General features: G+C 51.6%; 1 protein-coding gene across 8 annotated transcripts in view; it reads right to left on the bottom strand.

Annotated features, from left to right (window-relative positions):
- Positions 1 to 10000, bottom strand: part of dnah6 (dynein, axonemal, heavy chain 6) — a 202994-nt gene that overhangs the window by 87084 nt on the left and 105910 nt on the right. For all 8 annotated transcript variants that reach the window (XR_013133269.1, XR_013133258.1, XR_013133257.1 and 5 more), the window contains exons 31-38: positions 9173 to 9310; positions 8864 to 9031; positions 8365 to 8513; positions 7657 to 7764; positions 3678 to 4233; positions 3082 to 3204; positions 1979 to 2161; positions 1145 to 1288 (exon numbers count right to left, since the gene is read on the bottom strand). Coding sequence is in view for 4 of the 8 variants with exons in the window: in XM_077017625.1 (XP_076873740.1) it covers positions 1145 to 1288; positions 1979 to 2161; positions 3082 to 3204; positions 3678 to 4233; positions 7657 to 7764; positions 8365 to 8513; positions 8864 to 9031; positions 9173 to 9310 (1569 nt within the window). In the remaining 4 variants the exon portion in view is untranslated. The remainder of the gene's footprint in view (positions 1 to 1144; positions 1289 to 1978; positions 2162 to 3081; positions 3205 to 3677; positions 4234 to 7656; positions 7765 to 8364; positions 8514 to 8863; positions 9032 to 9172; positions 9311 to 10000) is intronic.

Consider the following 10000-nt stretch of genomic DNA (forward strand, 5'->3'; position numbering starts at 1 on the left):
ACATGCCAGACAGTTCCACGTTCTGGGCAGTGTCCTCCATTCTGTTGAGAGCTAATGAGGAGTGGTGCCAGACACTGTCATCTCTGACGCTGTCATCTCTGACGCTGTCATCTCTGACACTGTCATCTCTGACACTGTCATCTCTGACACTGTCATCTCTGATACTGTCATCTCTGACAATGTCATCTCTGACAATGTCATCTCTGATACTGTCATCTCTGACAATGTCATCTCTGACGCTGTCATCTCTGACGCTGTCATCTCTGACGCTGTCATCTCTGACACTGTCATCTCTGATACTGTCATCTCTGATACTGTCATCTGACAATGTCATCTCTGACAATGTCATCTCTGACACTGTCATCTCTGACGCTGTCATCTCTGACGCTGTCATCTCTGACGCTGTCATCTCTGACACTGTCATCTCTGACAATGTCATCTCTGACGCTGTCATCTCTGACGCTGTCATCTCTGATGCTGTCATCTCTGACACTGTCATCTCTGACGCTGTCATCTCTGACACTGTCATCTCTGACGCTGTCATCTCTGACAATGTCATCTCTGACGCTGTCATCTCTGACGCTGTCATCTCTGATACTGTCATCTCTGACAATGTCATCTCTGACAATGTCATCTCTGACACTGTCATCTCAGACACTGTCATCTCTGACACTGTCATCTCTGTCACTGTCATCTCTGATACTGTCATCTCTGACAATGTCATCTCTGACACTGTCATCTCTGACACTGTCATCTCTGATACTGTCATCTCTGACAATGTCATCTCTGACACTGTAATCTCTGATACTGTCATCTCTGACAATGACATCTCTGACAATGTCATCTCTGATACTGTCATCTCTGATACTGTCATCTTTGATACTGTCATATCTGACAATGTCATCTCTGATACTGTCATCTCTGACACTGTCATCTCTGATACTGTCATCTCTGACACTGTCATCTCTGACACTGTCATCTCTGACAATGTAATCTCTGACACTGTCATCTCTGACATTGCGAGCTCTGACAGCTGAGGTCAGCTTTACTTTATGTAACATATCGTTTTTGGGTCTGGCTGTAGCGAAGCTGACCTTAGGTCAGTGTGGCGGGACGTGGCAGGATGTGGTGTGTCAGAGTGTACCTTAGCATCGGTGTTGTCCTCGAACTGCTGCCGGATGAAGCTGTCGAAAGCGTCCCAGCTGCTTTCTGCCAGGTTCCCGCCCACAGCCCACAGGTAGCAGAACACAAAGGTCTGACACAGCACGGTGTTCAGCTTGTGGGGTTCCTGGTTACAGACACACATGCAGACACACACACACACACACACACACACACACACACACACACACACACACACATACCAGACCTGTAGCACCTTTACTGTTAGAGTAAAAAAAGCAAAATGGACATACCACCATAGGGACAATATCCCACCATAGCGACATTTAGGGGGGGTATTAGGGGAGTCTGGCCCATACCCTAAAGATGGTGGGTGTTGGTGGGGGGGTGGGGGGGGGGGGGGGTGTTTAAAGCAGGCTGTGGAGACCCATGCTCCTAATCAGTTGGGGTTGAGTTGGGTTTGAGTTGGGGATGAGTAAAATGGTCACAGTCACAACCATAAATATTAATTTGCAATTAATAAAATTATTTCACTCAGTGACTCACAAAGCAGTGACTCGCAAAGCAGTGTAGCTGAGCTAAAACTTTAGCTTTAGCATTAGCGTTAGCATGTTGAAAATGGCGAAGCGAAAAATATTGGATTTCTTTCACACAATCTACATCTGTGTCAGACCCTAAGAGGCCACACTTCTTTATAACTGTACACAGTATTAAGTTCATTTTAACGGGATCAGAAGTCACTTATGCTCATAACTGTTTGTCTGGAGCCCTGAGCTGGGGTCTCATTCTGACAGTGAGTGTATGAACACGTGCTGGAGCCTCATCTGAAGTGGAGCTGAGGGGAGAGGGACCTTACCGCTGTGAGGCAGGGCTCTCCCTCGCTGAACACTAGCGCCTCCAGCAGGCAGCACAGGGTGGTGACCTTGCTGATGTGGACCTGAGCCATGCTCTGTACACAGTGTTTGGACACAAACTGGAGGCCTTTCTCCACGTACTGCTCAAACAGACTGATCAGGTACACACGAACGGACTCGGTCACCTACACAGGTACACACACACACACACACACACACACACACACACACACACACACACACACACACACAAAGACATACACATAATGCTTGCTCAAACAGCTATATTAAGTATGCATCTACACACACACACACACACACAATCACCAACCCACCCCAACACATTGACAGATACACACACACACACACACACACACACACACACACACTGGACACTTCTGTGTCCTCTGCCTGATTGTAAAGATGTCTGATGATTAAAGAAATACATCACCCACAAGCACCAGCCCGGCTGACAACAAACAAGGCACAGCTGTGGGCTTGGGGGCGTGTGAGGTCAGCGTCATCTCATTACCCTACAGCTAACCCCCTGGCACTGCTTCCTAGAACAGGGAAGTATCCGTTTAGGGCTCTTCCTGTAACAGAGGGGGGAAGTATCCCTTTAGGGCTCTTCCTGTAACAGAGGGGGGAAGTATCCCTTTAGGGCTCTTCCTGTAACAGAGGGGGGAAGTATCCCTTTAGGGCTCTTCCTGTAACAGAGGGGGGAAGTATCCCTTTAGGGCTCTTCCTGTAGCAGAGGGGGGAAGTATCCCTTTAGGGCTCTTCCTGTAACAGAGGGGGGAAGTATCCCTTTAGGGCTCTTCCTGTAGCAGAGGGGGGAAGTATCCCTTTAGGGCTCTTCCTGTAGCAGAGGGGGGAAGTATCCCTATAGGGCTGTTGCTGTAGCAGAGGGGGGAAGTATCCCTATAGGGCTGTTGCAACAGCAGAGGTGGGGCTATATCCAGCACGCCCAAGATGGCAATGGCTGGCCCACGGCTCAGTGCTGGGCTGAGGAGCACCGGGGGGGGGGGGGGGGGGTTGGCGTGGCCGGCTCTGGTGAAACGGGGGGGCTCTAGATCGGACCACGTGTGGGGGAACGGGGCTTCACCTTCTGTGAGAGTCCCGCCAGCCACGTCTGCACGTACGGCATCCATTTGAGCTCTTCGGGGTCGATGTAGACCATCCCGCAGCGGCTAACCGTGGCGGGGGAGGCCACAGCCAGATCCTGAACCTGGTGGGGGGGGGATGGTGGTGTGACAGAAAAACAGAGACAGTCTGCCTGTTTAGCAATTTCATACCAAACAATGTGTGATAAACACAAATGGGTCACATCTGTGTATGTGTGTGTGTGTGCGAGTGTGTGTGAGAGAGTGTGTCTAATCTCACATTAAACACGGAGATCGTGCCAGACACAAACAAGGCAGCTCCATGAATATGTGTGTGTTTGATACTGAACAGTGTGTATATGAAGCATGTGGCCCGGAACGTGCCTCCTCACACACACACACCTGCACCCACACACACACACCCGCACCCACATACACACACACACCCGCACCCACATACACACACACACCCACACCCACATACACACACACACCCGCACCCACATACACACACGCACCCACACCCACATACACACACCCACACACACACACACGTGTGCATGCACACACACATGCACACGCACACACACACACACACCTCAAACATCATGTGTATGGCAGGCGTCAGTTTGATCCTCTCCCCGTTGGCCAGGCACAGTGTCTTGTTGTCGTCCAGCACCGTGTTCATGTTCTCGACCCACAGCGCGTCCACGGGTCCGTCGCTCACCACCCACTGGTGCTGGTCCGTGGGGGCGGTGGTGGCGGTCCGCACGCAACGCGCCATCAGCCCGTCCCTCCACTCCAGCGTGAGCGGGTCCACCTCGCCGTACAGCTCCCCCATGCTCACCGCCTTGGGGTTGAGCACGTGCGTGCGCACGGGCCGGTAGGAGGGGTGGGCGTGGCCCTCCAGGTGCAGCGCGGCCAGGGCGTCGGCCAGCGCCCGGTAGGTGGAGGTCTTCCCGCCCCCCGCCGGCCCCACCAGCATGACGCCGTGTCGCACCAGCATGGTCTCATAGAGCTGCACGGCCTTGGCGACGGCGCAGGGCAGCGGCGACAGGCCACGCCCACACAGGGCCGCCTGCACGCTCGCCTGCAGCGCACCGTAGTCGTGCGGCGGGATGGAGACGCCGGGGAAGAGGTCGGAGAGGATGAGACTGCAGGAGGGGTGGAGTGGGGGAGGGTGGAGGGAGAGAGAGAGAGGGGAGAGAGAGAGGGAGAGAGAGAGGGGGAGGGAGAGAGAGAGAGGGAGAGAGAGAGAGGGAGGGAGAGAGAGAGGGAGAGTGAGGGAGAGTGAGAGAGAGAGTGAGGGAGAGAGAGAGGGGAGAGAGAGAGGGAGAGAGAGAGGGGGAGGGAGAGAGAGAGAGGGAGAGAGAGAGGGAGGGACAGAGAGAGAGGGAGAGAGATCCATTTATGTACTGGGATGATCAGGTGCAGACAAAGCAGACAAAGTTTATAAGAACTCAGCAGTTTCATGTTGGTGAACTCCCGCTAGCCTAAAACAGAGAGAGAGAGAGAGAGAGAGAGAGGGTGAGAAAGAGAGAGAGAAACAGATAGAGAGAAACAGAGAGAGACAGAGAGAGAAAAAAGCTCTATTTCTTCTCACTCTACATAAGAGGATTTGGCTCATTTCTCATTCTCTCACGTTCCCGTATCAAGAAAACCTTAGTGGAGCATAAGAAATACATTTCAACTTCAAGTGAGTAACTTTCTTTTAGCAGGTCTAATAATCGCACACCAGAACAGAGGCAAGTTAAACCCCCAGCAAGGCCAAATATGCCATTATTTCAAGTCAACACTACTGTAATCACCATATCACAACATGACTACCATGACTACCCATGATTCTGCCTATGGTATATGCTGGTATAATGCTAGTATAGACTGCTGGTAGTTCCATTAAGCAGAATACAAGGAAACAGGATCTGAAGTCTTGGCACCTGTGTCCAGGTCTGGGTCGATACACACGCTTACTCGTGTTCTGCTGTCTCAGTTTACCTGCTCCTCTAGAGGGTTCAAATCCACAGCCATGAAACAGAGTGGGATGTTTACTTGTTTACGTCTTATTTTACACGTGTACAAACAACACAGAGAGCACCCGGGAGGACATGGAGAGAGAGGAGCTCCCGTGTTTGTTCTGACTTAACTCGCTTCTAGACTAGGGGCAGGTTTAGAACAGAACAAGACGCGCCCTCTGGCCAGCGTGGGTGGTTGAGAACACGTCCCCGTGATGGAGACACTCCCCGTGATGGAGACACGACCCCGTGATGGAGACACGACCCTGTGATGGATACACGACCCGTGATGGAGACACGACCCCGTGATGGCGACATGACCCCGTGATGGCGGCACGACCCCGTGATGGCGACACGACCCCGTGATGGAGACACGACCCTGTGATGGAGACATGACCCCGTGATGGAGACACTCCCCGTGATGGAGACACGACCCCGTGATGGAGACACGACCCTGTGATGGATACACGACCCGTGATGGAGACACGACCCCGTGATGAAGACACGACCCCGTGATGGCGACACGACCCCGTGATGGCGACACGACCCCGTGATGGAGACACGACCCGTGATGGAGACACGACCCCGTGATGGAGACACGACCCTGTGATGGATACACGACCCGTGATGGAGACACGACCCCGTGATGGCGACACGACCCCGTGATGGCGACACGACCCCGTGATGGCGACACGACCCCATGATGGAGACACTCCTCGTGATGGAGACACTCCCCGTGGCTGTAGTTAAGAGCTTAGTACGCATTAGCTTCAGATCGTACTATTATGATTGCATATGTTTGACTTTGTGTTCATTTTTAATATTAAGCTATTTACAGCACTTTGGTTAACCATGCTCGTGTTAAATGTGTATGTTAATAACATTTCTGTCACGGTACGGACGCCCCCTGCTGGTCGCCTCCGTTTGCAGCGGCAGTATTTCATGTTCATGTTGTTGTTACATTGTGTTTGTCCCTCAGGTGGGCGGGGCCCATTAGGATACCCGACACCTGAGGGTCATTTGTCTGTCTATATATGTCTTGTCTTTGTACCAGTTCACTGTTGGTTATTGTATCCTTAATTTGGATTATGTCACGGGTTTTGATGGGCACTTTATCCCTTAAATCCCCCCTTTTTTCCTGAGACTGGCGTGATCGCTTCCTGTTTCATTTTTGCACTCCTTGCCCTCACAATTTAACAGACATCTATTTACACACTGTCTTGTCTTATAAACACTGTGTGTTCATGATACAGACATGTGCAGCATTGCAACACAAACCCCGATAACACACTGTGTGAGACACACTCTGTGTGAGAAAACAATCTGTGAGAACACACTGTGTGTGCTTGAGTAGCAGTGGAGAGTTAGCAGACGTTTACATGACATTGAATATAAAGTGCGGCGTATCGGGGGCTGTATCGGTGGCAATATCGGGAGAAGTATCGGGGATGGTATCAGTGGCGATATCGGGGGTGGTATCGGTGGCGATATCGGGGGCGGTATCAGTGGCAATATCGGGGGCTATATCGGTGGTGATATTGGGGGTGGTATCGGTGGTGATATCAGGGGTGGTATTGGTGGTGATATCGGGGGCTGTATCAGTGGCGATATCGGTGGTGGTATCGGGGGCTATATCAGTGGTGATATTGGGAGTGGTATCGGTGGCAATATCGGGGGCAATATCGGGGGCGATATCGGTGACGATATCGGGGGCGATATCGGGGGTGGTATAGGGTGGCGATATCGGGGGGGCCATATCTGGTGGCGGTATCGCTGCCAGTATCGGGGGTAGAGATTGGCTGTGTGACTACTCTATCACATCGGTGTCTCGGCCCAGAGCAGGACTGATCCGTCGGTAGTGAGCAGGTGCTCCACTCGCCCACCACATCACCTCCATCGACCACTACGTCACCCACCCACTCACCACGCACACCCACACACACACACACACACACACACACTAACGGACACAAAGTGCCCTGTAGCAGCCAATTCCGTGAACAGAGGAGAAAAGATCGCGTGGGGGCTTAGTGCTAATAAGCCGTGCTGAAGTCACCACCGCAACTCTTAAACGGGATTGCGGCCGTTCGGTTTAATCTCGGTGCCGCACACCTGACACCTGACACGCACTGATTTAGACGAACATAAATGACCAATAGAGTATGGGCGTTGAGGCGGCGTTTCCAGGGCTTTGGCATGGTGGCGAGGATTAAGAGCGTTAAGTCGATTGTTGTGTAACGGCATCCAGCTGCGACAGGAGCATCTGCTCACCTCCCCCCGTAATAGCGCACATAATGGCCGTGAGACCGCGTGTGTTATGCACCCGTCTGCAGGGTTCAGCCCAGTAAAGTGTAACATTGTGTAGACCGGGTGGGGGGTGTTTGAGTGATGGGGGGTTTGTTGTGTGTATGTGTGTGTGTGTGTGATGGGGTGGGGGGGGGGGGGGGGGTGGGGGGGGGGGGGGTTAGTGTGTGTGTGTGGGGGGAGTTGGGGGTGGGGGTTAGCGTGTGTGTATATGTGTGTGTGTTGGGTAGTGAGTGCATGACACTGGAAATGCGTGTTTACCTGAAAAGCATGGCGTCGTCGGCGAGGAACTTGGGCAGGTTGGAGTCTCGCAGTGCTCTGATCAGCACCACGTCCTCACTCAGGTGGGGGTTCTCACGCTTCAGGGAGCTGCAACACACACACACACACACACACACAGCACTGATAACATCCCAAGTGTGTAAACTCTGAACACTGACAATTAAAGCTACAATTAGTAGATTTGTGGTACAGTTCTTAGATCACATTCACAGGGCACCTGCAGACACTCTTCACATCAAGATACAGGAGCATTAATATGTGAGAACTGGGTCAAACCCAACAGAGCTGCCACTGGTCATTATTCACCCAGGACATGACTGAAATCTTCTCATTACCACAAGTTCCTTCATCTAACAGAAGAGGAAGGAGACGTAGGGACATAGGGGCAGATGTGTAGTATTGGCCCTAAATTAACTGAAAGGGTTTTTATATAATGTAGGCAAGCCATGAGAACCTCAGTTAAACCCACACAATACTCATAAACATGAGGTCTTAAAGCTACAATCTGTGAAATCAATCAAAGCTACGATCAGCGGACGTGGAGACTGGGGCAAAATTAGAAGGCGGCTTTATCGGGTTTTCTTATGAACCGTGGACAGCAGTAGTTAAACAACAAAGCAGGTGGCCCAATAAACCTCTGATTAGAGCCCAGTAGTGCCTCGTGCTGTGAGGTCAGCATTCACGTACCCGGCCATGACGAGGACAGATTTGACGGCCCTCATGCCGAAGTCGTAGTGGTCCTGCTGAGACAGCTGCTCACTACACAGCTTATACATCTGAGTCATCTTCCTGGCCAGAGTCTTACTGGACTCGAAGCCCTCTGAATACAATATCACCTAGATCACAGAGAGAGGGAGAGAGGGGGGGAGAGAGAAGGAGAGATGGAGAGAGAGAGAGAGAAAGAGAGGGGGAGAGAGAAAGAGAGAGAGTGAGGTACAGAGAGAGGGAGAGACAGAAGGAGAGATGGAGAGAGAAAATGCAAAGGAGTGTGAGGGAGAGAGGGAGAGAGAGAAGGAGATGGAGAGAGGGGGAGAGGATAGAGGTAGAGAGAGAGAAATGGAAAGGGAAGGAGAGAGTAATGAGATAAAGCTTTAAGGTTTGCCTTGAAAAATGGATGGAATGGGTGAGATATATAAGTGGACAGATATTAAACATGCAAAACAAGCCTAAACACACACACACACACCTCGGCGATAAGGGCGTAGTTGGGCACCATCATGGCGATGGGTCGGAATAGAGCCTTCAGGTTGTCAGGGAGCTCCGTCCTGCCAGCGTAGCCGGGGTTCATCGTGATGAAGGCCGCGCATGTCATCACCAGTTTAATCTCCCGCCCCTCGAACATGAACCGAGACAGCTACACACACACAGCAACGTGGTCACTATGAATAACTGAAGCAGGTCTATTAGACATTGAAAGATTGTGTGTATGTATGCATTTGTGTGTGTGTGTGTGTGTGTGTGTGTGTGTGTGTGTGTGTGTGTGTGTGGGGCTTACCTTGGCTGCCTTAGCATTTCTGATGGTTATAAGTTGTTGGGCAATGACAGATAGCACCTCAATGTTGATACGGTTAAACTCATCGAAGCAACACCAGGCCCCGGACTGGGCAAGCCCACTAAAGAATGTTCCCATCATCTACACACACACACACACACACACACACACACACACATACCTCACTTTCAGTGTAAAATACTACAAGCAACCTACAACCAAGTCAAGAAGCCACTGTCAGTCTTTGTGTGGAGATTCCCTGCAGAGTGGCAGGGGAAGATAACCCCAACAAGTGTGTGTGCTCGTGGCGATTATTAACCCCAGCTGCTCCCATGTGTGTGTGAGGCTGCAGCGCCTCCTCTGTGGGGGTGTAGAGTGCACGAGGCCCCGGGAAGCCGTTAGAGCGCAGATGTACCACTATACAGATGTGTTAGTGCAGCCAGGCACATTTACTCAACACTGCGGCAGGACTCGAAGTGACGTGAGGCTTTGCTGCCCCCTTGTAGCAGATGAGGGCATGGCACAGTGTGCCTGATGGGAATGAAAAGCTGTTTATGGATGCGACTCACAGGAGAGCATGAAAGAAGTGCCTATGAAGCCGGCGAGGGAGGAAAAGCGTGTGTCTGATCAAAAAGGAGAAAGACCGGCGGTCTAGACAGCAAGATGAATGAGGAAATGCAGAGACACTAACAGAGACACTGACAGGGACAGAAACACTGACGGGGACAGAGACACTCTCATGAGGCTCTCATGTGGCCTCAGTGTCCTTCTAAAGCACGCAGGCAACATTTCTGCTATTTGAAAGAGGAGCACGGTGTTTCGGCATAGACA

Source organism: Brachyhypopomus gauderio, chromosome 1 (assembly GCF_052324685.1).
Source record: "Brachyhypopomus gauderio isolate BG-103 chromosome 1, BGAUD_0.2, whole genome shotgun sequence".
Classification (NCBI taxonomy): Eukaryota; Metazoa; Chordata; class Actinopteri; order Gymnotiformes; family Hypopomidae; genus Brachyhypopomus; species Brachyhypopomus gauderio.